General features: G+C 35.8%; 2 protein-coding genes across 5 annotated transcripts in view; one reads left to right on the top strand and one right to left on the bottom strand.

Annotated features, from left to right (window-relative positions):
• LOC134531178 (apoptosis-resistant E3 ubiquitin protein ligase 1) overlaps window positions 1-27756 on the top strand; it is a 404465-nt gene that overhangs the window by 360999 nt on the left and 15710 nt on the right. For all 4 annotated transcript variants that reach the window (XM_063366812.1, XM_063366811.1, XM_063366814.1 and 1 more), the window contains exon 15: window positions 394-656. In XM_063366812.1, coding sequence (XP_063222882.1) covers window positions 394-656 — 263 coding nt within the window. The remainder of the gene's footprint in view (window positions 1-393; window positions 657-27756) is intronic.
• LOC134531175 (uncharacterized) lies at window positions 6335-10662 on the bottom strand. The gene is made up of 3 exons (XM_063366806.1): window positions 10164-10662; window positions 9112-9285; window positions 6335-8102 (listed from the first exon to the last, which is right to left on the bottom strand). The coding sequence occupies exon 3, from the start codon at window positions 7410-7412 to the stop codon at window positions 6336-6338; it is 1077 nt and encodes a 358-aa protein (XP_063222876.1). The 5' UTR covers window positions 7413-8102; window positions 9112-9285; window positions 10164-10662; the 3' UTR covers window position 6335.

Genomic DNA, 27756 nt, shown 5'->3' with positions numbered 1-27756 from the left:
AAATTGCTTAAAAGCTTACATTGTTATAGTTACATTTCAGAAAATATAACCATTACTGTGAAATGTGTTGTTTTTGCACAAAAGAAATTACCTAGTACTGTTAACATTTTACATTCAAATTATCATATATCATATCTATCTCTCTCTCTTTCTCTCTCTCTCTCTCTCTCTCTCTCTCTATATATATATATATATATATATATATATATATATATATATATATATATAAATATATATATGCATATATATATACACACATATATGTATTTTTTTACTTAAACTTTTTAGTTTAAGATAATTTTAATATTTTATTCAAATGCTATTTTCAAAACCAGCCCTGTTCCTATGCTGTGTATGTAAAACTGATGGTGCAATGTACTGAAACCTGTGCAGCTGCTGCTGTGCGGTACAGGCGAGTACAGCATCGCGGACTTCCGCGCCCACCACGTGGTCAACGGGGGCTCCCCAGAGTTCCGGCGCGTGCTCGACTGGTTCTGGACGGCCGTCTCCAACTTCACGCAAGAGGAGATGGCGCGGCTGCTGCAGTTCACGACCGGCTGCTCCCAGCTGCCCCCGGGTGGATTCGCCGAGCTCAGCCCCCGTTTCCAGATCTCCGCTGCCCCCACCTTCGGCAGCCTCCCCACCGCGCACACCTGGTGAGCTTGCTGCTGTCCCCTCCCTTGCTTCCGTCATCACGATTCCGCCGAGGGATGGATGCCTGTCTGGACACATACTTGTAGCTTTTGAACTTGCACTTAAGTTATGTGATTCACAATATTTGTTACATTATAGCTACAGGTAAAATAGCATTATCCATATTGCTAAATTAAATGCAAGCTGTTTAAAAATCCTATTAAATTTTATTATAAATTACAGGCAGACAATATCAAAATTAATATTTTCTTCCACTACGCCCCTGCATCATTGGTCAGAATGGTGTAGCACTCTAGTGGTGCCAAAAATAAGTCGCCATCAAACATAGACAGACTTTCCTTATCACTTCCAAACAGGGCTGTATTATTTATTTATTTATTTATTTACATTTGTACCATGCACACCAACAGTCAAAACACTCTAGGGTGTGCAGGACATAAAGATTGTACGATAGGCAAGTAAACAAATAAACAAATAAAAATCATATATACACAATAACCCTTCTACAATTATTAATTAATAATAATTGGATAATTTAACACATGTTTCTTGACAGGATAACATTATATATTAAAATTATGGAAAAATAAAAGTTAAGGGTTGAAATAAATGACAAGTGGTTTACATGAGGAAAATAGGTAGTTAACATCTTTGACACAGTAATATGGTTTCTTGAAATGTAATTTTAATTTGTAAATATATTAGCTTAATATTATTTTGATTTTTTTTATCTTATGTATTAATATTTGAACTCAGTTTAAAAACAAATATCATTATTTTTGTTGAGGGTACACAAAGTTGAAACAAGGAGACTCTGGAAATGCGGAACTACGTACTTTATTGTCAAGAATATATTTACTATTTAATTTGGAACTATAACAATTTTTAATGAAGAAAGAATCTAAGTAAGCTCTACGTTCAGTAAGCAAAAATAAATTAGGTTAGGGCAATGGTTTTAGTGAGATGAGCTTCATTATTTTGTTTTGAATGTTTTCTTTTTTATCACAATTGGATGTATTAATATTGTATCAAAAGATGAACATTAATCTAATTTAGACCTTATTAATGCTAAATAGAGTGAAAAAATAGAATCAGAGTTAGTGGTGTAACAAGTTATATATTTAGTTGAAGATAGAATCCTCTAAGAACTTGTTATTAAGTGATGATTATATAATTTAGAATCTAAAATTAAACCGAGGTTTTTATAGCAGAGGGTTTAATTTGTAATCAAATTTACAGGCAGATGTTTACCAGTAAAGGATGTTATTTTGTTTTATATCTTTGTTGAGAGTAACAAGATAAAGTTTGCACCAATTGTTCATTTCTTTTATGTCATTCTGAAATAATAAACAATCATTTGGAGTATTAATTTTTCTACAAAGTTTTAAATTGTCAACAAACAGCACACCAGGAGAGTGATTGAGAACCAGAGAGAGGTCATCAATGATTATATTAAAAAGTAAATGTGACAGCGAACCACCCTGTGGTACTCTAGAACTACGTAGATTTAAATAGTAGGGGAGTACAGTTATTAATGGAAAAAAACAAAATAACCTATTTTTAAGATAACTAGAAAACCAGCCCACAAAATTATCACTTAAACCAAAATTAGATCATTTACGAAGTAAGATTGCATGGGTAATAGTAGTGTTGAAGGCTTTCGCTAGATCAAAATAGCAGGCATCACCCTGACCCCTATATGATTAAGGAAAATTATCCAATTGGTAGCAGTGGACATACTTGTTCTGAACCCATGTTGAGAGTTTGATAATCTATTATTTTTAGTAGAAAACTAATAATTTAATTTTTTTTTTTTTTTTCAAATATTTTAGTAAAACCATAAAGAGATTTAGGTGATAATTTGAAACATTTAATTTGGTACCACTTTTGAGAATAGGAATTACCGTGTTTTATCGCAGAATCGTCGCTCATTTTATACTAAAATCAAGTTTGAAAAGTAGGAGTGCGACGTTTATGCGGAAAATTTTTTTTTCTTGTTAGGTAAAGTTATTCATCATTACAAATCCCATTCATGGAAAGTATGTTTATTTAAAAAAGTGGACTGTACAAGAGCACTCCAAACAATTTTAATTAATGTAATGCAACCTTTCTTCAACTTTAAATAGATAAACAAATTCTGTGACCCAAACGCAAGCCACTTGAATCTGTAATGTGAACTAACGCGTAACTATCGTTGTAGGACACACTTACCACGAAAGAGTGCGGACTATCAAATGTAGTTAACTCGGCACTCGACAGAGAGCGCGCGATGCATGCAATCAGCGAGATATTGATATTCAACTACATGTGCGTGCTCTATACGGGAAGCAACATAACCAAACATGAATGATGCCAACTAGCGCTGGCTACATTTTTATAAGTGGTACACTGTGGCGACGCAGACAATCAGAAGGGTTATAACGTTTAAAAACATCTTAAAAAGGAAATTTACTCATCAGACAACTTCGTATTTCCGTTAATTAAATAAGTAAGTGGTAATGTCCAAATAAATATTATATTTCTACTTTAAAAAACATCGTTTTATAGGAAAAACATACCCACACAAAGCGCTCGGAATTTAATTCGGGACCAAAAACATCATGCAACGTTTATGGGAGAGGTTTTTTTTTATAGAAATTTTGACGCCCTAAAATATCTGTGCGACGATTATGCGCGTGTGATGATTAAAAACAGGGTACTTTAGCTGGTTTCCATTTGTTTTGTAAACTTTGGTTTTTCAAACTCTGAAGAGGGACAAGTAAGTGAGAACAACCTTTGTGAATAAAATTAGGTATTCCATCAGGCTCAGAAGAGATAGGAGATTTTAAGGGCTTGATGCCCCACAGAATTAGGATTTCAGAAATGGTAGGAACAGAAATTGTGTTATTACACATATAAGAAATAGGAACATGGTAGATATCATTCTTTACCTGGATATAATTGTGTGTAACAGATAATTTTCTATGCTTTAAATAGGTTTCATTTTTAAAGAATGTAACAATAGCTTTTACTTACTTTAAAAAATGTTAACTACCACATACAATACTTTTGGAAATTTAAATATCCGTTAGACACATTACTAATACTCCGAGAGACCTCATTATAACTTTTTTTAGTTTGATACGTATTGACAGTATGTTGTTTATAACTTGGATTTAAGTTTCAAAACTATGTTTAAGGGGAAGGTTCATAGACTAAAAATCGCTACACTTCCAAATCGTGTTAATTTTGGTAAAATGTGAATAAAACCTTCGAAATCAACTACCCGACCACTCCGCCCGGTCGGTATAAGTACCTGTGTAGCTGGGAGCAGCGGTCATTCGAGTCAGGCTCTTCATACGGGGAGGGTGTGCTTCTCCTCTCTCCTGGCCGGCTTTAGACACGCGAAGACGGTTGGCCGCCCCCTCCCCTGAATGTGCGGGTTCTACCCGCGCATGCGCAGGACACGGCTGAGGGCCGCAGTGTTGCCAGTTCTACTCCACCCAACCAGGGCCACGAGCCTCCGCAGCCGATCGAGGTTTACAATTCGCCGCGCCGGCCGGTGAGCGAAGTTTGACGGCCCGTCGGGAAATTGTACCTTCGCGCGCACTTTAGACATCAACACATTTACGTGCTGTACGTAATATTTGATGTTAACTAAGATTCACTATAAAACCATAATACACATTTAAAAAATATTTTTATTATTATTTTCACTAACATTTCAAACATATATCTTTAAATGAGACGTTAAAAACATGTTATATTATCACATAATAATTTAAAATTTGCTCACGGTTAACTCAGTTTTTGAAGACTCGAAGTTATGAGAAGTAATTTATATCTCATACTTAAAGAAATAAAATCTTCACTGAGTAACTTAAATCCAATTACTGCTACAGTAAATTGTCTAATTAGAGGCGTTACTATTAAATATCACCACAGGCATTGTACACTATTTAAGGGGATGGTTCACACCCCAAAAATCGTCTCTCCCCCCCCCCCCCACATACACACACACATAAATTTTGCGTTGACACTTGTTTTGGGATTTATGGACAAATTCTAATTCTAAGTCTTTTTATTGTACACGATTACACTTTACAACATAAGAGTGGTTACATTGACACTCTAGAATCTTTGCTCTTTTGCCAATTGCACTATCGGTTACATTATTAGAATCAAACATCATAATACGCATTACACTAACATAAAAGGAAAGTTTAAAAAACCTTTTATGACATGAGACGAAAAGGATACAAACATTTTCCGAAATTAGTACTGCGGTGACGGCCACAATAGGTAGTCTCTAATAAATATACCTAACAATAACACACGTAAGTACATAAAATTTGTGTCATACTATGATTAACTTTGGATAGCATTGTTATCCACCTTAAATAAAAACAAAACCCCAAATGTTTTTTTTTTTTTGGTTACAATACTAGCAATTAGCAGTGTAAATACTTGAATATGCAGTTTAAACACTATACTGTCGAATATATTGGTCAAACAATTTTTGCTATGTTAAATATCAATTTTAATATTACCTTTTATTTTTTTTAAATTCTGTATTAAATTTACATTGCATTAGTAACTAGACGACTTTGCTCATAAAGATGCTCAATAATATTTATTTGTAACATTAATATCCAAGTTATAAACTTAAAATTAAGTGGCAGCTTATTTTAGCGTGGATAGCTACGGAGCATAATTATACTTTTCTTGTCTAAACCTGACAAAATTTTGTTTTAAAATAAAAATGCTGATTTCGATTACAAGACAGTATTTATTCTAGTTCTAAGAAATACTAGGTGAATTAGTGCGTAAATGTGTGACGCTAATGTAATTGTCAGGTTTTCAAGCAGCGTTCTACACAGGCTTAGTAATATATGTCCATCATCGTAATCTATGTGCATTGACAGTTTCATTAAAATCTTAACTTTAACTTGGTACATTTCCTGCTTTTATCACAATTAGCTGAAAATAAATAACCATACCTCCATAGGCTATATATCATGAAAGCCCAGTTTACAATCTCATCGTTACGAAGAAAAACATGCTGTCTGGACCCTCTCTTTCAACTTTTATCAGTGCTACTTTACAGTTTCTACAAAATAAATAAATACATATACATACATCAGCAGATTCAATGTAAAACAGTGAAACATAGTGAGTTATAAAAATAACATTTAACAAAATGACATATATGTACTTTTTTTTCAGATATGATATTAGCAAACACTTAAAAATACTTAGCAGCAATTACAGTTTTTAGAAATAGAAAATAAATTTTATTAAAATTCAAAAATAAAACATACTACAGTTTCATCATTATATGTTATTCTGTTTAACGAATATCATATATGTGTTTCTATTATTTCCTATTTTATTTATTACGTACTAGATAATATTTGTGTTGTAAATTACAAACGGAAACTCGGCATTTACTAAGTATGTATTCTAAACATCATAATGTTAAAAAATATAAAGTTAACCCTTTTTATTTAAGTACACGATGAACAGAATAAAAGTGTATATGTTCATATGTTTTGAAGGATTCGTATTGAAGTTTTTTGTAAATAATACCAGTAACAATGGCACTGATGCTGTTTAACATACGTGGATTACTTTAAATGTAAGTGCAGGTAAAATTTATGCTTATTTGAAGGCGAAAAAACATCACAACTTTACAAAAGAAACTAAGATTTTTTGGACTTTTTTGCATTCATTTCTTCTTTTGCCTTTGATATATACTCTGGCTCTCTCACTTGTTTTCCTCTAATTACTCGTGAATCAACAATTTCGGGTAGTAAACACTTTTTATAGAATCGCGTGAGTTTGGGCAGCATTTCATTTCTCCATAAATCTTCATTTCGCTGAACTTTTTCAACAAACAAATCTTGTTTTGTGTCAACCATGACAATTAAATAACAAAAATCTTTTTTTGTTATATTTAAAGTTCCCTGGATCTGATAGAAGTGATGATGTGTAGTTTTAAGCTGTAACTTCTTGCTGGCAATTTCTTGGAGGAAGAATCCTTTCTTACTTCTGGCCAGCTCTTGAAGCCCAGTAGATATGCCTGATGGAACACATTTTACTTCAATTGTAGCATTTTCTGTGACCACAATTCCATCTGGACTAGCTCCTAAAAACCCATTTTCTACATCTATGTACAGTCCCCTCTTCTCTACATTCAAGCCTGTTAGTGCTTCGGACCTTTTAATAGCAACATGTTCATTGCGGTGACCGTATTCTGTAGCTTTGGTATTCACAGAGGGTTTGTACAAAAGATTTTTCACCAAGTTCGCACATGGAGTTGATTCTTTTCTTCGGCACACTGTTCCAAAATTACTAGCTGTTAAGCGTACTCGCCTAAGTTCATGCCAGCTTATACAATCCGCCTGATCTTTAGTTTGAATGGCAATTTCTTCTTGCTGTGCATCTGAAATCTCGTCACACGGATCATCTTCTACTTGTTCAGAGCTTGGTCCATAGTCGATGTCTGCTGGATGAGTTGTATCAGTTTTGCTTCTTTTCTTTTTAGGGAAGTCGTCATGGAACTGCAATTTACGGCGTGTTAATGTCTGCTGTCTCTTTCGGATAACCTTATAATGACTCAGTCCAGGGCTTCTTCCTGCCAGTTTCCTGAAAGGGCTTATTTCCCAAGCGTGGCCTTTCTGAAATCTTAAAGCCGCGGCGTGGCATCGTCTTTGAAAAGATCCTCTTTGAGTAAAGTTGAGACGTTTTCCAGCATTGAACTTTGCAACAAGACTCATGTAAAATTCAGCTGCATTGCTTGTTTTATTTTCTACAAGTCTTGGCGCTTTTGCTACCAGGCTTCCTAAAAGACCTTGAATATGGTCAAACAATACAGATCCGAGTAAAATATTTACCCTTTTACCATCAGATTCATTGCCTTCGCAAAAGTAAGGTCAGCACTCAGAATGGTCTCCAAATACATGATTTGGACCATTTCGCAAGTCCTTTATTAGGTCTTCAGCTTTCTCACCCACTTTCCCACAGTGCCTTATGGCACCTCTTGCTGCAGAAGTTAGCCTTGGAATGACAGATTTGAGCATCCGTCGAGCCTCTGGGTCAAAACTCTTATCACTTGCCAAGGTATGCAGGTGACTGGTATAGTTGCGTATGCAATGGTTAGCACATTCAAGTTTGTGCACAAAACGTCCATAAGGGACATTTTGAATGATTCTTGCATAAACACTAGAATCTCCATCACCCACGAAGTATTTGTACTTTAAACCATGCATTTGTATACTGTTACAAAAACCTTCTACAATAACACTTTGCTCCATCGCTGTGGATGGCTTTTGTTGGCTCCAGTTTTTGTAGCAGAAATGTTTTTTCGGTTCTTTATCTGCTCCCGAATGAAGACGACAGATGGTACAATACTTATTTTTTACGCCCAAGAACAAAAGTTTTCCTGTTCTTTGGCCTATGATCACTGCCTGGAAAGAGAAGTTAAGAATTAGTTTATTTATGTTGAAGTCAAGTCTATTTAAAGTAATTTTTTTTATGTAATACTAGTAGTATATATTTTAATGCCTATGTATTAAAGAACTCAATTTATTCAGGTTGAAAAGAACTTAATGTTTTTTTCTAATGTAAGAGTTACATCTATTACGAATTTTATTACAATAGTGAAGACATTTGTGTAAAAAAAAAAAACATTCAAACATCCTAACATTTACATTCTTGCATTAGAAGAATGGGATTATTTATATTCCAGTTTTGCACAATAATTTCCGTATGTAGTAAACATTTTTAGATGGTTTAATATCATGAACATTTCTTAGTACAGACATTAATAAAATAGCATTGGACTGAACCTAAGATCCGAGAATCACCAACCAAATGGCAGACACATTGTTAATGAATCGACTAAATCAAAATACATAGGTGGCATACATAGGAGTAAATCCTTATACGTATGGAAACGTCATCCAAATATCTCACTTGCAGAAAATGTGGATTAACCATACAGGAAAATTAGGAGATTGAATTCATATGGGACGTATATGGTCTGACAACCTCGCATCTTGCAATTTCAAATATTTTGATACTGCTTGTAACAAATCTTCCGTGATAAATGTTTCGAGTCAACATAACATAGGACTTAGCTTTGCCCACTTGTTGAAGTCAACACTTTTGAACTGATGTGATTATCATGTTCGTTGTAATAATGAGTGAAATAATAATTATTTCCTTTCAGTGCTTACATAATAAGACCTTTTATTAAATATATGTTATTACAAGTTATAGGTCTGGGAGATATTATTTATGCCTTGAAATTCATATATATTTCATTAAATATAATTAAAATATAGGAAAAATCCAAACTAGCGGGGCCTAACTTAGCCAAAGAAATATGTATTTCGTAACAGTACCTCAGCCCTTTACTTCTTAACAACTGCGACATTATTGAAATTGATATTGTTAGACCCGTAAGTAACTTACCACTCCTGAAAGAGAGTTGTATTTATGCCCGTAAGAACGCTTGGCCCATCCACCGTCCACAATGACTGTAGTAAATGGAATGCCATCTTCGTCTACATCTCCTTCTTGAATAGCCAGAGCTCTTTCTTCTTTCCCTGCATCTGATATGGTTCGGTCCAAGTTCTCGCTCCAAACCTTAAATACACTCAATGAAATCATGTACCATCGCCAAAATACTATAATACTACATTTTACAATTTCTTAGATTTTCGTAGCAGCAATTGTAGTCCTAAAAATATTTATTATGAATAAATGTGTTTCTCCCTGAAACAAATCTAAAATGTTTAGTGATGTATTATACTGTAGACATAAGATGATTTCAAAAAAATACTACTTTAGAATGGCATTGGTAGTCTTTGTTTTGATTTATTGTTTTATTGGGGTTGTGAAATGCGTTACTTTTGTGCTATTTTAATGTGTTGCGCCAGTTTGTAAGCGAGTAAAAAAAAAATCATTTGAACTGTTCAGTTTTTCACATAATTTGTGCAAGTGTTTCAAATAAAAGCTGAATGGGGGCTTTTGCAAGTAATCAAAATAAGGTTAGCATAATCAGATTTTAAATTTTTTCATTAAACTGAAACTTTAGTTTTATTTTATTTTGAAATTTGTTTTGACGGGCATGGATAATAATAATACAGAACATTTTAAACATGTTTGAGTTGCACTAGTTTGTAAGCAACAATAAAAGGATTCACGCATTTATTATGTACTTATAAGTAGGAATTAATTTTCTTTATATGTGCAATCATTAACTTTCTAGATTTTGTACTAAAACACTAATTATAAAACGTAGTTTGATGATATTTTGTTCCTAAATGAATAATTTCCTTTGCTTTTTGTCACTTGACTTATATTGTTTATCTAATCGAACATTTGTATTTTAAGATCCTTAACCATGCCCTGTAAAATAAGGCGACTATTAACCTGTGATGGATGAGTAGTGAAAAGTAATGTACTAAGATTAACATAATATTTTATTTTATTTGAAAAAGAAATTAAAATTGTTTAATTACCTTATCTAGTTCTACTTCTTTCTTTATGTAAGTGTTCTTTGACATTGAAGGAACATTTAAAATGCTCAGAATGTTTTCTAATTGTGTGAATCCGATGCCAGATGACACAGCAGCTCATGCCCCCGTACTATTCAGTACACTGCTATCACATTCTTCATTCTGTATCTCATATTGTCGATTGCAGCCATCACATTCCATGAACCACTTACAATGTAAGCCATTTCTGATTTCTTTTTTGAATTGGATTGTACCCAAAGTGCACTGCTTCTTGTGGCTGCTCTGAAGGCTAAGAATTTTGGGAATTACGTATGCAGGATTGAAGAGCCGGTTTCCTTTCAGATTATCCCAAGAAGAACCTCCTTGATCAACTTCAATTAAAAGTGGTGGCAAACTATCATCCAATTCTGTCTGTTCATTTTCATTCCTATATGTAACAAAAAATATAAAAACCACATATTTCAATTAACTTTAAAATAACACCAATATTTTAAAGCTAAAAGGTGTACAGAGGTAGAAGGTGTATGATATACTTTAATTTTTTTTAAAAACAAGGTGATTACAGTTAAAAATCAAGTCTCAAGTTTTGCATTAATTTGTATACAATTGTATGCAAAAAAAAACCTACGATTTAAATTTTTTGCTATTGAATTTTTTTTTTTATTATATATTCTTAGGCAAAATAACTTAGGGACACGTTTTCTGCCACGGACTATATACGGGCTTGGAACCTCGGCCACGCAAGCCGTTGCCATGAAGCTGCAGGCCGGGGGACATGTCGGTAAGATTTTTTCACAACATGAGTACGTAAAACGCATTACCACCGTTCACATTTTTTTTCCAGGGAGAAAATGTACCCCCGTTTCTTATAATTATTTACTCGTTGTTGAATTATTTTCATGTTGTTGCCAATCAGAATATAGCTTTTCAATAGTTTCTACTATCAAGTTTCATTAGCGAAAATAAATACATGACTTTGCTGTTATAAATTAAGTCTAATTAAAAATAACAGAAGTACTTACTGTGATGAAATTTCATGCAGTTCAGTTTCTTGTGCACTTGGGTTGCTTTCTGCTGTTGATACTGTTGCAGAATTGTTAGAAGTATTCTGTCTTCTCCAGTAGGCAGAAACCGACAAAGCTCTTTTATTTCGCTTAAGATTGCGGTAAGACCTTTTCCTCTTGCCCATTGTAAATAATAGTAAAAATTGCGCGCACTGTGTCACCACTACAGAGATTTCAAACTACTAAATATCGACGACTTGGCATCACTGTGCCAGCGCGTGCCCTACACAGCCGGCGAGCAACGCACCGAGCGAGCATTGCACTGCGCTCTGTTAGCGGAACTGACAACTATCCGTTTACCTTGCAGTATAGGAGAAAACGTTTGTTTTTGGTTATTTTGCTCGTCTATTGCTCTGATTTTAATTGTTGTACTACCAAAGTCAAGATATGACGTTACTCCTTTAAGCAAGACACTTACTTATCAAAAATAATACACTACAACGTCTTAAAAACAAATATTTTTACTAGAAAATTTTCATATCAAACATCAAAAAATTAAATTTAAAAGAAAATATCAAATTATCAGTAAGTATGTTTAGACAAGTTGATGCCCAAATGACTGACGATTTATTGGACATAAAATTCAATACTCGTTTATTTTTATTGCACGTAGAGACGTACTATTTCTGATGGTGCCGAAGCTTTAAAAAGGTCTGATTTCAAAAATTCTTATTAAATTATGTAAATACATTACTGCATTTAACAATATTCCTAAAAATAGGCTGAACATTCCTCTTTAAGATATATCATACGATATCTCTATAACTTAAATCATGCTGGCTCAGTTTTTGATCAAATGACATGCCAATTCGCAAAAATCGTGAACTATGGCCTTAAACAAATATAGAGAAATTTTTCAGATTAAATTTTTAAATGTGCCAAAATGCATTAAGAAACACTTCTAGGTTGATATTTGTGTGTGTTGGAGTTTGTGTGTATGTGCATGTGCGTGCGTATGCACCACCCAGACCACAGCCGCTAAATTCACTCTCTACCTACATTTTTATTTATTTTCCGGGCCATGACCTTTCAGTACCTCGAATACACAACACCTACTGGAAAACCTGACTACCTCCATCCACGAAGGAGGGATGTGCTCAAATGTCCCCACAACCAAAGACCTTATAATGCTAAATACCCTCTTTTATCACATAATCGTCGCACGCGCGTAATCGTCGTATCCATATTTTAGGGCGTCAAAATTTGGATACAAAAAAACCTCTCGCGTAAAAGTCGCATGATGTTTTTGGTCCCGCTAGATGCCAAGCACTTTGTGTAGGTATCTTTTCTGTATAAAACTATGTATTTTAAAGTATAAATATAATATTTATTCAGAAATTACCATGTACTTATTTAAATAACGGAAATACGAAGCTGTCTGATATGTAAATTTTATTTTAAAGACTTTTTAAATGTTATAATCTTAATTATTCGTCTGCGTCGCCGCAGTGTTCCGCTTACAAAAATTTAATCAGCGCTCGTTGCAGTCATTACTGTTTGGTTATGTTGCTTCCCGTATAGAGCGCGCACACGTAGCCGAATATCGATATCTTGCCGATTGTAGTTATCTCTTCCGTATAAAATGATGTATTTGATAGTATAAATATAATATTTATTCAGAAATTACCATGTACTTATTGAAATAACGGAAATAAGAAGCTATGTGATGTGTAAATTTTCTTTTAAAGACTTTTTAAACATTATAACCTTCATTGTTTGTCTCCGGTGCGCAGTGTACCGCTTACAAAAACGTAGCCAGTGCACATAGGGGTATTTCAACGATCCAAGCGGCCGAAAGTTCAGTTATCAAAACAATACACATTTCTACAAAAATGACTACCTGAGATGCAGGACACTTCCGAGAACTAAACCCAGCCCCTCCCGCTCCCCGCTCACGCTTTACGCACCGTTACCGTCAGTCGGAATCTGATCGTATCGCTTCGTGTACGTTTTCTGTTCTCAGTGCTCTTACAAAAGCTACACTTCAAAAGTGAAATTTAATGTTTTTAAGTTGATCAGTGGTGGGAAAAATCATGGATTCTCAAACAACAGGCTAGTAACTTATGATATATATTTTAATTTCTATAATTTATTTGTTCAGGAGTTCATATTTAAGTTCTAAAAGTAGACCCTTCCCTAGACTTTTTTTTTTCATAAAAATATATTTTATGGGTACTTTTTTATACTATCAGGATAGATCGGGCTAAGATTTGGTTTGCAGTTCATCGGAGTATCTGGAAGATGTATTGATAACATTAAAGGATCAAGAACGTGAATCCCTAAAATTAATCTGCAAATGGGGCTGTGATGGGTCCCAGCAATCCCAGTATAAACAAAAGTTGGACAGTGATGCGGACAGTGATATGAACATATTCTAGAGCTGCTTAGTACCTTTAAAATTAGTGTGTGGACAAAAAAATGAAAAGACTGTATGGAGAAATCCAACACCCTCTTCTCCTAGATTTTGTCGGCCTATAAGATTTAGTTTCATCAAAGAAACTACTGATGTTACGCAACAAGAAATCAATCATGTCAATACTTCTATAAACTCGCTCATTGCAACTGACTTAGATTTGTGTGGCAAAAAATTTACCGTGAAACATGAGTTCATAATGACAATGGTTGACGGGAAGGTGTGTAATGCCGCCACAGGAACAACATCGACAAGTCGATGCTATATTTGCGGTGCAACTTCAAAGGATTTTAACACATTGAATGAAATAAAAGATGTTAATTTTGAGGCTATCCAGTTTGGCCTCTCTGTACTACATGCCAGGATAAGATTATTTGATAGTATTCTCCATTTAGCGTATAAATTGCCAGTGAAAAAATATAGGAAAAGGAAAACAGAAGCAGAAAAACACCTCGAGAAAGAAAGGAAACAAGAAATCCAGGCGAGTTTTCGTAACGAAACTGGATTGTTAATAGACATGCCAAAGGCAAATTTCGGCAACGAATGATGGCAATACAAGCCAAAGATTTTTTGAGGATCACAAATTGGCATCAGTAATTACGGGCATTAGTTACGAGCTGATATATAGATTAAAAGTAATTTTAGAGACTATCTCAAGTGGCCATAAAATCAATCCGGAAAAATATGATTGTTATGCGAAAGAAACTGCTCGTTTATGTGTTGACCTATATCCTTGGCATCCCATGACACCCACGATGCACAAAATTCTCGTTAATGGCGCAGTAATTATAAAAAATGCATTGTTACCGATTGAAGAACTTTCTGAAAAAGCCGCAGAAGCACGTAACAAGCACTTCCTGTCATATCGACAAGATTTCGCATGAAAATTTTCTCGAGAAAACTGCAATAGAGACATCTTTAACCGCCTACTTTTAAGTTCGGACCTGTTAATGAGTTGTAGAAGGAGAATAAAAAAAAAAGGAAGCTAAATTCTTACCTACCTGAAACCCTAGAAATGCTGTGGCCTGCTGATCCAAACCCAAAGTGTTTTTCAGGAAGTGACTAAGAAAACTTGTTTTTGGATAATAGTGTTTGATTGTTGTTGTTGTTGTTGTTGTTGTTGTTGTTGTTCTTGTTGTTGTTGTTGTTATTATTATTATTATTTGTTCTTTGTTTCAACGAATTTCTTCCGGAGGACCATAAATATATTAAAAGTCTGATTTAGTGAATACAAATATGACAACGAAACGATAGCCAAATACAAAACAAACGACCCGACTGCACGCGGCCCGCCATCATGCCAAACTGTTTATACGACACGCAAAAGGGGCACAAGTAACACTTTACACAACAAGGACATAAGTCACAAAGTCCGAACATTCCGCCCCCGTTGTTATACAGCAAGGAAAAGAAAGCAATTTGTTACAGATTACATGATCTTGTTTAATTCTGTCCTAGATCATAACCATTGTCCACTGGCAAAGGGCACAGCTTAATCAGCGGATGTTGCAAGTCACTTGTAGCAGTCCGGATTGTAGCCACCCGGGGAATTCAGTCTGGTCCTGGGTGAAGAGCTTCAATTCGAGCGAGACCCCATTTGAGTGGAGGGGTGTGCTCATCTTTGATCACGACCAAATCTCCAATCTTGGGCTGACCACCTGGCTGTGTCCATTTGCTTCTCTGCTGGAGTGAGTACAAATATTCCTTTCTCCAGCGTTTCCAGAAATCTTGAATTATACGTTGAACCAGCTGCCAGCGATTTAATCAGTTAATGTTGAGGTGGGTGATGTCAGGTTCGGGTAATGATGTTATGGGCTGTAGAATCACAAAATGACCAGGTGTTAGGACATCAAGTTCTGACGGGTCTGAGCTGATCCCACAAAGAGGACGAGAGTTTAAGACCCCTTCGATGCGAATCAGGATGGTCGAGAGCTCTTCATAAGAAAGGATCTGTAAGCCAATGACTTTAGTTAAGTGGCTTTTAACAGACTTCATGCCAGCCTCCCATAACCCTCCAAAGTGCGGTGCTCCTGGGGGGTTGAAATGCCATGCAATTCCTTCCTGACTCAGCTTATTGCTCACTTCATTGTTATGGGTTGTCTGTCTTACAAATTGGTAGAGTTCTTTGAGTTCTCGATGAGCTCCAACAAAATTAGTTCCACAATCACTGTAAACGTGGGCTGGCCTTCCCCTTCGAGAGATGAAGCGAGAAAATGCTGCCAAGAACAAACTGGTTGAGAGATCAGAAACCAATTCCAAATGTAGGGCATTGGTGGAAAGACAAACAAACAAGCATAAGTATGCTTTTGTGGACTTGCAACCACGAGTGCGAGTCGTAACCTGAAAGGGCCCACCATAGTCCACACCAGTATGGTGAAAAGCAGTCACTTGTTGGACTCTAGGAGATGGAAGTTCTCCCATGGTTGGAGTGAACGGAGAGGGTTTAGTGCGGAAACACTTAATACACCCACGTAAAACCCTTTTGATGACAGAGCGTGCACAAAGAATCCAGTATCGTTGGCTCAGGATGGCTTGCAAAGTTCGAGAACCAGGGTGCAAATGTAAACAATGAAAATGATTGATTACCATTAACGTGAATGGGTGATCTTTGAGCAACAATATAGGGTGTTGAACAGAATAGGGAAGGGATGCCTGACTTAACCTCCCTCCTACACGGATGATACCCACATTATCCACGAAGGGGCACAAGCGCCGAATTTGATGAGAACTGTACTGCCCCTTGTCCAAGTTAACCTTATCAGCTGCAAAGCATTGTTGGGCATGTCTGATGCAAACTTCCAAGCCCTTTTGCAGTTCCGTAGTTGTCAACGGTCCCAGAGAACGCCTTTCCTTAGGTTGACGACAGTTGTCTCCAAACAGAAGGCAGAAAGCAACAACATGCTGCAGCTTGCTGAAGGAAGAGAATCTGGCAACAAATTCTATGGATACCTCTGTCACACAACTTATTGCTGTAAGTTTTCCTTCACATGCAATGGCATCATCAATTACCACACTACCCACTGGCTGTGAGGCTGTCTAAGCCATGGGGCTCCAGACCACCACAGAGGATGATCAATAAGTTGTGAGGGCAACAAGCCACAGGATGCACAATCTGCTGGGTTATTTTCAGTGCGAACATAAGTCCTGTATAATGCTGACACGATTTGCCACAAATGTTTTCCATCGGTGGGGTGATGAAGCAATCCAATGAAGAACAACTGTTGAGTCTGACCATGCATACACTTGCATGATGTCCAGCACCCCCTTTTATACATTGGTCACGAAACTGATTAGCTTGGCTAACATCACAGCTGCACACAACTCAAGGCGAGGCAAAGAGATCCTTTTCACAGGTGCTACTCTTGATTTTGCCATCAATAGTGAGACCTTGATTCTGCCATCTGAAAACATTGATCTGAGATAGATGACACACGCATAGCCAACCTCTGAACTGTCGCAAAACCCGTGCAGTTTATGAACAGCTTTTACTGAGCCTGATACACACCGAGGCAGTCGAAGTTGTGACAACAATGACAGTTCAGACTTAAAATCACACCACCTGCATAAGACCTCTGGAGGAAGCTGTTCATCCCATCCTGCTCCAGTGAGCCACAACAACTGTACAAGAGACTTGGCATACAAGAGGATGGGTGTCAGCCATCCAAGGGGATCAAAGATCCTGGCGATATTTGAAAGAATTGCCCTCTTGGTGCTTGAGCTGTTTAATGGATTCATCTGATAAGAAAAACCGTCTGAGCTAGGGTTCCACTGTACACCAAGATCTTTCACCGCAGCTGGCTGTTCTTTGTCAAAAGACATAGATGGTGGGGATTGTAGCTGGTCTGGGGAACGCCATTCAAGCACTTCACTATGAGTGCTGGCAAACTTCCTGAGATGGAAGCCACCAGCTGCCAACAAAGCAATTAGTTCCTTTTGAAGAGCAATGGCTTCTTCAACACTATTGGCCCCTGTGACAACATCATCCACATAGAAATCAGACTTAATACATGAGCTGCTTGAGGGAAGTTACATTGCTCATCTTGGGCCAGCTGATGCAAGGTGCGAATTGCTAGATAAGGGGCAGATGAAACTCCGTAAGTAACAGTCTGCAAACGATAGTCCACTATAGGATCGGTTGGAGAACTACGCCACACAATTCGCTGGTAGTCTTGATGCTCCTTGTCCACCATTATTTGCCGATACATTTGTTTGATGTCTGCAGTGAATACAACTTTGTGTACACGAACCCGAAGCAGAATTTCTCGAACATCTGTCTGTAATTTGGGCCCAGTCATCAGCATGTCATTTAGACTCACGTCTCGCTGGGTCTTAGCAGAAGCATTGAAGACAACGCGCAGTTTGGTGGTGGTGCTTTCTGCCTTGATAACTCCATGATGAGGAAGATAATAGGCTGACTCAACATCATGCAATGGGTTGGCAATTACCTCCATGTGACCACTCTGCAAGTAGTCCTCCATGAAGGCCTGGTACTCGGTACGCAGTCCAGGTTGCTTGACCAGACGGCGCTCCAAGGCTTCTAGACAGCGAACAGCTTGTGCTCTTGAGTCTCCAAGTATTGGTTTAGGTGAATGGAATGGAAGGGAAACCACGTAACGTCCAGAAGTTTCTCGATGGTGAGTGGTTTTAAAGAAAGCCTCACAGGCTTCATCTTCTGGCGATAGATGTGCACAGGTGGGGAAGTCTTCTATTTCCCTAAACCTTTCAACCACAGTTTCCAGAGATGGCGGAGGGCACATAGTCGATACGAAGAGCGTGACACTATGGTTGGTTGGTACAATGCGAGTGGGCACTTTACCCATAAGAATCCAACCAAAAACTGTATCCAGTGCGACCGGTGAATCCACATTTTTTACTAGCTTGTGCCCCGTGAAAACAAATCTGCTCCAATCAAAATATCAATAGAACTTGAAGTAGCAAATGTCGGGTCAGCCAAATTCAAACGAAGTACATGATCCCACATGTCAGAATGTACAGGAAATGTGGGCAAATCTGCAGTTATTTTCGGTACAACATATGCAGCAAGTGGCAGTTGTGGGTTTGTTTTGCCAACTGGTTTAATGCAGGCATTTAACTAATCCCTTTGCTGTGTGTAAGGGAGCTTGTGATAGTCCATAAATTGGTAAGAACGCCTTCTGACGAGTCAACCCCAAAAGCTGGGCACAATGTTCAGTTATGAAGCTCGACTGACTGGCTGAGTCTAAGACTGCTCGAAAATTCTGGTAACCACCGACACTGTCTTGTACATCCACCAAGGCAGTGGATAAAAACACGTTTCTGGGTTCTGATTGACCAAGTGTCTGAGCTGTAGCCAATGCAACAGCTGGTGTAGGTTTTGTTGCTGCAGATTTAGGTGGAGAATGCTGAAATGAAATTGCTTCTTCTTTCAAAAGTGTATGTGTGTTGGCTTCAGTGAAGTGCAAAAGCGAGTGATGTCTACTCTTGCATGAGTGACAGCTGGTTTTTGACCAACACTGTTTCATTTGATGAGATGCTCCCAGGCAGTTTAAACAAAGGTTAAGTCTCTTGACAATCTGGTAGCGGTCTTCTGGCTTGCATTGTACAAACTGTGGACATTTGTAAAGTGGGTGGTCACTGTCACATACACTGCACTTTACAGCAGAATCAAATGTATTTCCAACAAACAGTGAAGTATGTTGAGAGCGAGACTGAGATACAGTGTTATAGTGTGCCTGCCTTACTCGAGACCCTGACTTACTGGAGGCTCCAGACATTGCCTCCGAAGCCCGGCGATGACTTTCAAGGAAGGCTAAAAACTGAGCAAATGTAGGCATTTCAGTGTCACTCCCAGAAATATGTGGTTCCCATTGTTGACGTAAATGGTTATCTAGCTTCCTTTCCAAAAAATGTAGCAAGAGTGGGTCCCAAGAATCTACTGCTAGTTTCATAGTACGCAGACACTGACACCAAAGACATTTAATGAAGCAGGATGAGCAAGAGACACTGTAGATGCCTGCATAATTGCATCAAAGTGGTGTGACACAATAAGCCTGAGATTTTTGTATCTCTGTTCAATCAAATTCCAAGCTACTTTGAAGTTCTCATTGATCAGTGGCAGGGATTGGATAAGAGAGAGTGGTTCTGGTGACAGTGATGTTTTAAGGTATGATAACCTTTCAATATCGTTCAAGTGAGCATTGTTTACCACCAATGTGGTAAAGAGGTAAGAAAAATTAAGCCACTCTGTTGGATTTCCTGAGAAATGTGGTAGTTTTATAGCTGGAAGAGTTACTTGAGATGGGTTGTGCGAAGTTGGTGCTTTCGTGCCGTCATGCAATTTATTCTTGTTGCATGTGGCAATGTATATTGCCTGAACACGATAATACGTGTCGTCGAAAGCATTTAGGCCATCACTGTGCTGTTTTTTGTTGAAATCCGGGTCATCTTTGAGCAACATTTTTAAAGACAAGTGATTGTCTTCAAAACAAGTACGCAATTGTGACAGATCACGACACGTTGCGATAAACAACTCACGTTGCGTATCGTCACTCATCACTTTATCGGCAAGTGCATCGGCACGACATAACCTGTTTTCCCCACGCTCGAGACGAATCTTTAACACTTCTGTCTTGTCATTCATTTTGCCGTTTAATGCACAAAACAGAAATAAAGGGAATAAAAGTTTGACAAATAAAGTATTCACCAACACTGCGACAACATGAGATCAAAAAACGCTATCACAATAGATGAGCGTCACGAGACACGACACAAATACACGCACGATTACTGGTAAATATCCGGCCCGTGTGGACCAAATGTTCTTTGTTTCAACGAATTTCTTCCGGAGGACCATAAATATATTTAAAGTCTGATTTAGTGAATACAAATATGACAACGAAACGATAGCCAAATACAAAACAAACAACCCGACTGCACGCGGCCCGCCATCTTGCCAAACTGTTTATATGACACGCAAAAGGGGCACAAGTAACACTTCACACAACAAGGACATAAGTCACAAAGTATGAACATTATTATTTGTATTAAGTATTACCTAGGGCTTATATTAACTGTATCTGTTTATAATTTGTTTTTCATCTACCTACTTTGTGACTGCAGAACATGTTCATCTATCTATCTATTATTCATAGGGCCAAAACCACATTATATAGTGATTAAAAAAAGGCATATATGAATGTAATTATTTTTTTTTCTAAAAATTTTCATGGTTTTATTTATAATAAAAAAATAATAAATAAAAATAAAAATAATTTATATAATATATATAATATAAAAATTGAGGCAACACTTTCTTACTATGTTGAATATCAAAATAATCCTGGAATTGCATTTGCTATCTCTCTTCAGAAAAGTATTAAATATAGGTTTCAGTTGTACAAAACAGTAAAAGAAGTACATAATGATTGCAACAGTACTTGACTCACGCTTCAAAAACATTTTGTTGCAAGATCATGAAAAACCAATTGTCATTTATTATTTTTTTATTATTTTTATTATAAATAAATTATGGTTTTATTTATTTTATTTATTATTTAATAATTTTATTTTATTTATTATTTATTTATTTAATCTAAAAATTCCTTTAATTTTTTTATACGTGCATAAATTTGTTTAAGTGATCAATTGGCTTATATACCCTATATTGTTTTAATTATTTTTTATGGTTTTTTTTCCCATTAAAACTTTGGTTTTGTATAAAAAAACATTTTTTAGCCATAAATGCAATTGGTTTGACTTAGTAACATTTGTTAGAGTACATTAAAACAAAAAAATAATTTTGACCACGTAGATCGTTGAAATACACGTATGTGCAGCGCTCGTTGCAATCATTCCTGTTTGGTTATGTTGCTTCCCGTATAGAGCGCGCACACGTAGTCGAATATCGATATCTCGCCGATTGCATGCAATGCGCGCTCTCTATGCGGAACCGAGTTAACTACATTTGATATCCCGCTCACTCGTGGTGTTTACTACGGTAGTTACACGTTCGTTCGGCTTGCATTTGGATTACAGATTTTGTTTTTCTATTTAAAGTTGAAGAAAGGTTTTTGTTGCATGACTTATTAAATTAAATTGTTTTGTGTGCTCTTTTATACTTCACTTTGTAAATAAACATACTTTCCATGAATGGGTTTTGTTTTTATGAATACTTTATCTAACACATAATCGTCACACCCCTACTTTTCAAACTTGATTTTAGAATAAAATGTGCGACGATTATGCGAGAAAACACGGTAGAGTGAAATAATAGAATCAGAGTAAGTGGTATAACAAGTTGTATATTTAGTTGAAGATAGATTTCTCCAAGAACTTTTAATTTAGTAATTCACATTCAAACAAACTTCAAAAAAATCAGCAAATCTGAACATAAGTTACATACATAAAAATAATTTAGGGGAGGGTAACTGATATTGGGCCAGTGCTTAAATTGTACCACGTCTGTATTTCTATCAAATGACACTTTTTGTTTTTCACTGGCAACAAACAGAGCCGACCGCAGCGCCACTAACACTTCGCCATTTTGTACCTACATTGGACAGATATTACGACTGTGATAGAAAAAAAAACGTTTTTGGGCTTTATTGATGTTAATTTTGCTTGTGTTGTCTAAGGAGGATTGTTCATCATAATGGTAAGTCATAATTTTGTAAGATACTCCATAAGAGAGCATGTTTTATACTTACTGTTTTAAGTACCGGTAAACGAACACAAATCTGTAGAAGTTATGTTCTTATTTTTCATGACGAATCGTAAATCTACCATTGTCCAAATCTCAAACCACTTACAAGTTCCTAAGTTGTACCGGTCCAATTTATGCGACCGCTTTTGTTTTAAAATTTACATTAATTTTAAATAATTTCAGATGGTGACTGCTGATGGTGAGAGTAAAAAGGAATATAATAAATGGAGAAAAGAAGACTTACAAAGAGCGTTGTTGGCTTATGGGACAATCCATATCAAATCAACCAATAAAGAAATAAAAATTAATGTCAAGGTTTCAGATTTTAATATTTTTTTTATGCATGTTGTACTACCTATCACAAGTATGATGGTAAAATTTTTATTTTTTTGGAATGTTGGTTTTTGAGTTATGAATTTTTGAAATGCCAAAAGAATTATAAATTATGCAGCACTATGAAATCTTTAAACTGTTATAGTCAGAGAACCGTTAAACTTAGAATACTGAAATTTGTGTCATTTTGTTTAGTTTTGTATGGCATTTCATAAAATATATGACACAACATGGTTACATGAAACTGTTATTTCCTAAAAAATTTAAAAATTTTTTTTATTAAACTCAAAAATGGAATTTTCAATTTTTTTAAATATATATATATATATATATATATATATATATATATATATATATATATATATATATATATTATTTTCATACTATTATTTGACTACCTATATACTAAATTTCAATATGGTATTCCAATGATATCTTACCAAAATTATTTTTTTGTTTATATCAGGGTGCACATCAATTACTGAAGAAAAAATTGAATGACGGTTAGGATGATAAATACTTTACGTGGACTTTTTACAATTTGTTTCGTATTAAATGGTCACTTTTAATAATTGTTATATCCAACTTAAACTTGAAGTGGGAATTTTTTTCATGCTGTGAGGGATTTTTTGATAGTCTCAAGGAAATACTTCCGTGAAGCCTGGCATCACTGCCTGTTCTGCCATATTGTGTTTTGGGACTTGGGAGAGACAAAAGTGTTTACGGAGGTTTATCAAGTGCTTACATTAACTCATTCGTTATGAAGCTTTGTAGCTTTTGACTAAGATTTGTTTAGTAATTTTTTTAATTTTGATTGTTTTTTGGGTGAACAATATTGAGAGGTTATGTTTATTTATTTAATACATGAGTGTAGTTATTTGTGCTCATTCATCATAGTAAGGAATGATCATTGGAATATACCATGGATAAAAAGTGGTCCCAATACTGTTGTAATCCTTTAAAAAAGAATGGACATTGGATTTCCAAAGACTTGAGAAATGTTACTTTATGGATGACTTCCTTAGGTTATGGTATTGAAGATGGTATGAAAATTTGTACTTCCTGCCGCTTACAGTTAGGTAAGGAAAAACATAGTGTCTCCAATGAAACTGAAAACAATGAATTAGGCATTGTTGAAGATGACACTGAAAAACAAAGTTGTAGTCAAGGTGAAACTGAATCATACATGGACGTTGAAACAGGTCTGCATTATTTAAATGCAACTTTAACATTTATTGGAGAGTCCCCTGTTTTAAAAAATAAATTTAAAAGTCGCAAAAGATACTGCAAAGAAAAGAGTGAAAAAATAAAATGCAAGATTGATGAAACTTTTTTTGAAAAATGTGGGAAAAGTGAAGGAATGTAATTGCGAAGGGTCTCAAACAGAAATTATAGATCAGATGAAAGAAAAATTTACAACTGCAAGTAAAAGTGAAAGATTACAAATTTTAACAATTTTACCCAAAAGTTGGTCTTGCGCCAAAATTGAAAGCGAGTTTGGTGTAAGAAATTACACTGCGAGAAAAGCAGAACAACTATTAGAAGTGAAAGGGGTTTTGTCTACACCAGATCCAAAACCTGGGAAAGTCTTGTCACAAGAAACAGCAACACTAGTAAAGGAATTCTATTGCAGTGATGATGTTAGTAGGCATTTGCCTAAATGCCTTGTTTGAAAGATTATGTCTCAATGGGAAAAGATGCTAATGGAAAACCTATTCACGTTCAAAAAAGGTTAATATTATCAAACTTGAGAGAAGTGCATTGCCTATTTAAGTCCAAACACCCAGAGTTAAAAATTTGTTTCTCCAAATTTGCAGAACTGAGACCCAAGAACTGTGTAATAGCTGGTGCCAGTGGCACACATTGTGTATGTATTTGCACTGTGCACCAAAACGTAAAATTAATGATTGTGGGTGGAAACTTGCATAAAATTACACTGTACCTGTGTTGGAAAATTCACTGAAGACGTATCAAGAATGTCTGTCTCAAATAATGTGCAACCCACCAAGTCAACTGTGCTTCCTTAATGAATGTGATTACTGTCCAACAATTAATGATTTTAAAGAAGCATTAATAGGTTGTCTCCAGGAAGATATGATTGAGAACATTAGTTATAAAAAAATGGGTAACAGTTGATCGTTGTTCTTTTGAAACATAACGTAAACCAACCGATGAATTTGTTGACGAATTTTGTATCCAGTTAGTACACCTGAAGAAACATGACTTCATTGAGAGAAATTGAAGCTTTGATAACACGCGACTTCGCAGAAAACTATTTGTTTGTTCTGCAAGATGAAGCTCAAGGGTTCCGTTGGAACAACTCCATGGCTACTGTCCATCCATTTGTGGTGTACTACAAGAATACAGACATTGAAACAGAAAAACAAGTTCTTCTTCATAAAAGTTTTGTATTTATTTCATATTCTTTAGCCCATAACACAGTCCTTGTTCATGTCTTTCAAAAAAACTTTTTGGCTTCATGAAAAATTTTCTGCCCAATTTAACAAAGTTGTACTATTTCTCTGATGGCTCAGTTGCACAATATAAAAACAGAAAGAACTTTTCAAATCTGTGTCACCATGGTGAATATTTTGATGGACTCAAGGCTGAATGGCATTATTACGCAACCTCTCATGGCAAAGGAGTGTGTGATGGAGTAGCAGGTACAGTTAAGAGACTTGCAGCCAAGGCCAGTCTTCAAAATCCAACAGACAACCACATATTGACACCATTTCAACTTTTTCAGAGGGGAATAAGAAACATACCCTCAGTGACTTTTTTCTATGTGGCAAATGAAGAGTATGTTGAAGAAGAAAAAGTGCTGAAAATTAGATTTGAAGAATCAACAGCTTCAGTAGGAACTCAAAAATTCCATGCATATATTCCTCTTGCAACAGATACACTTGAGGCAAAAATCTATTCATATTCTGACAAATCTGAAGTGCACAAAGTTCAAATTACGTAGTCCTGTTGTTGAAGATGTACCATTTGAAAAGATAGTAGGTTTTGTTGCATGCACCTATGATAAACAATGATGGATGGCGTGTGTTCTTTCAAAAAATGAAGTTGAAGAAGAAGTTACTATTTCTTTTCTTCATCCAAGTGATCCTTCGTTTTCATTTATGTACCCAAGGAGAGCAGACATTTTGACGGTACCTACCGCAAAACTATATTCTTTGTAAAATTAATCCAATAACAGCCACAGGTAGAACTTACAGTGTACCTCAACAGGAGATGACTACAGCTTCACAAGTTCTGTCCAAAAAGATAAATCTCTTATACTAATAATTCAAGAACAGTAACTAAAGTATAGTATTGTCTAAGTGATGATGATGATGACTGTAACTATCCGAAGGCCATCGGTCAGGAACTCCAACCACTGAGCCAAGCAGTCTGACTTTGTGTAAGTGACAGAAGACAAATTTTGTGAGATGTAACCATATAACATTTTTTTCTGTTATCTATATTGAGGGAAGTGTTATCATTTTAGGCATACAACTGGTCTACTAACATGAAAATGTTTTACAACATTTAAGTACCGGTACATAAAGGGTAGCGTACTCACAGGCTGGTACTTCCCAATAGAAACACAAACAGGGTGACAAAAACATTTTTTCAGTTTCACTGGCTTAGCACAGCTTCATCGAGCTGCAAGTTTAGGCCTTAAGTATGCCTGCATATTCTAGTATACCTAAATGAAGCTGGCGTAAGCCAGAAAACGTCGCAACCATGCTTTCACACAAAAAATGTGTCGTCCTGTTTTGTTCCTGTTTGGACGTGTGAATACATACTCCTGCCCTTTATGTACTTTAATATTGGTAGCCTAGCAGCCTGATCTTTTATCATAATGTATTGATGATTAATTTTGAAGACAGCAATAGATGTATAATTTAACATAATGATATCTCAACTGTTTTCAAACTATGCCAGTAATTTAAGTGATTTTCTTTGTTACAAAAGTTTACCTACTTTGACACAGACAAAAAAATTTTTTAGTAAGATACCATTGGACTACCATATTGAAATTTTGTATATAGGTAGTCAATAAAAGTATGAAAAAAATAAATGTTTTTTAAAAAAATTGAAAATTCTGTTTTTGAGTTTTATAAATTTTTTTTCTGAAACTTTTGAAGTAAAAAAAGGTTTAATGTAACCATGTTGTGTTATATATCTTATGAAATGTCATACAAAACTAAACAAAATTCCACAAATTTCAGTACTCTAAGTTTAACGGTTCTCTAACTAGAACAGTTTAAAGATTTCCTTGTACTGCCGAATTTACAAGTTTGTTGGAATTTCATAAATTCATAACTCAAAAACCAACATTACTAAAAAATTACAATTTCAAATTTTCATCTACTTAGCTAATACTAACACTGTGCCAAAGATAAAGGAAATGCTAAGACGTCAAGTTTTTTTCATTGGTTGATTTGACATGGATTGTCCCTTATGAGGAAAAAGAAATAAGTATCAATGTCATCTCCAGACGTTATCAAGTGCCAAAAGCAACCATTTTGCATTATGCTAAACTATGTAATAAATTTGCTAAAAATGATGTCACACATAAAGGAAGATCAACAGTTTTCTCCATTGAACAGGAAAAGGAGCTTGTAGACCATCTTTTGCTTCTGGAAAACCACATGTTTGGGTTAACGATTAATGATGTCCGGCGTTTAGCTTACCAAATTGCAGAACACAACAAAATCCCTCATTCCTTTAATAGGGAATTTGGTTCTATGCTTTTAGGAAAAGAAACACAGAAATCATCTTCGTTAACTGGAGAGTACGTTACCTAATAGAGTAAAAGAGTTTAATTGTGTGAACATGTCCAGTTTTTATGATTTACTTGAGAAGATTGTGAACGATAATTCAATCCAGGCCAGACAACACAAATATTTTGACAGTACAAAAATTGCCCACAAAGTTGGGGGCTTAAAAGGTAAGAGACAAATTGGATTAGTGACAAGTGGTGAGCACGGGATCAACACTACTGCGGTGTGCTGTGTCAGTGCAACTGTTCAATTTATTCCACTGATGTTGATTTATAAAAGAAAGAAATTTAGTCCAGAATTAGCTGATGGCGCCCCGGCTGACAGCGTTGTTACA

This window comes from Bacillus rossius, chromosome 3 (assembly GCF_032445375.1).
Source record: "Bacillus rossius redtenbacheri isolate Brsri chromosome 3, Brsri_v3, whole genome shotgun sequence".
NCBI classification, from domain to species: domain Eukaryota; kingdom Metazoa; phylum Arthropoda; class Insecta; order Phasmatodea; family Bacillidae; genus Bacillus; species Bacillus rossius.
This window is presented reverse-complemented; position numbering and strand designations above follow the sequence as displayed.

Excerpts from the sequence above, each read along its gene's own strand:
- LOC134531175 (XM_063366806.1), bottom strand. The coding sequence starts at position 7,412 with ATGAGTCTTGTTGCAAAGTTCAATGCTGGAAAACGTCTCAACTTTACT.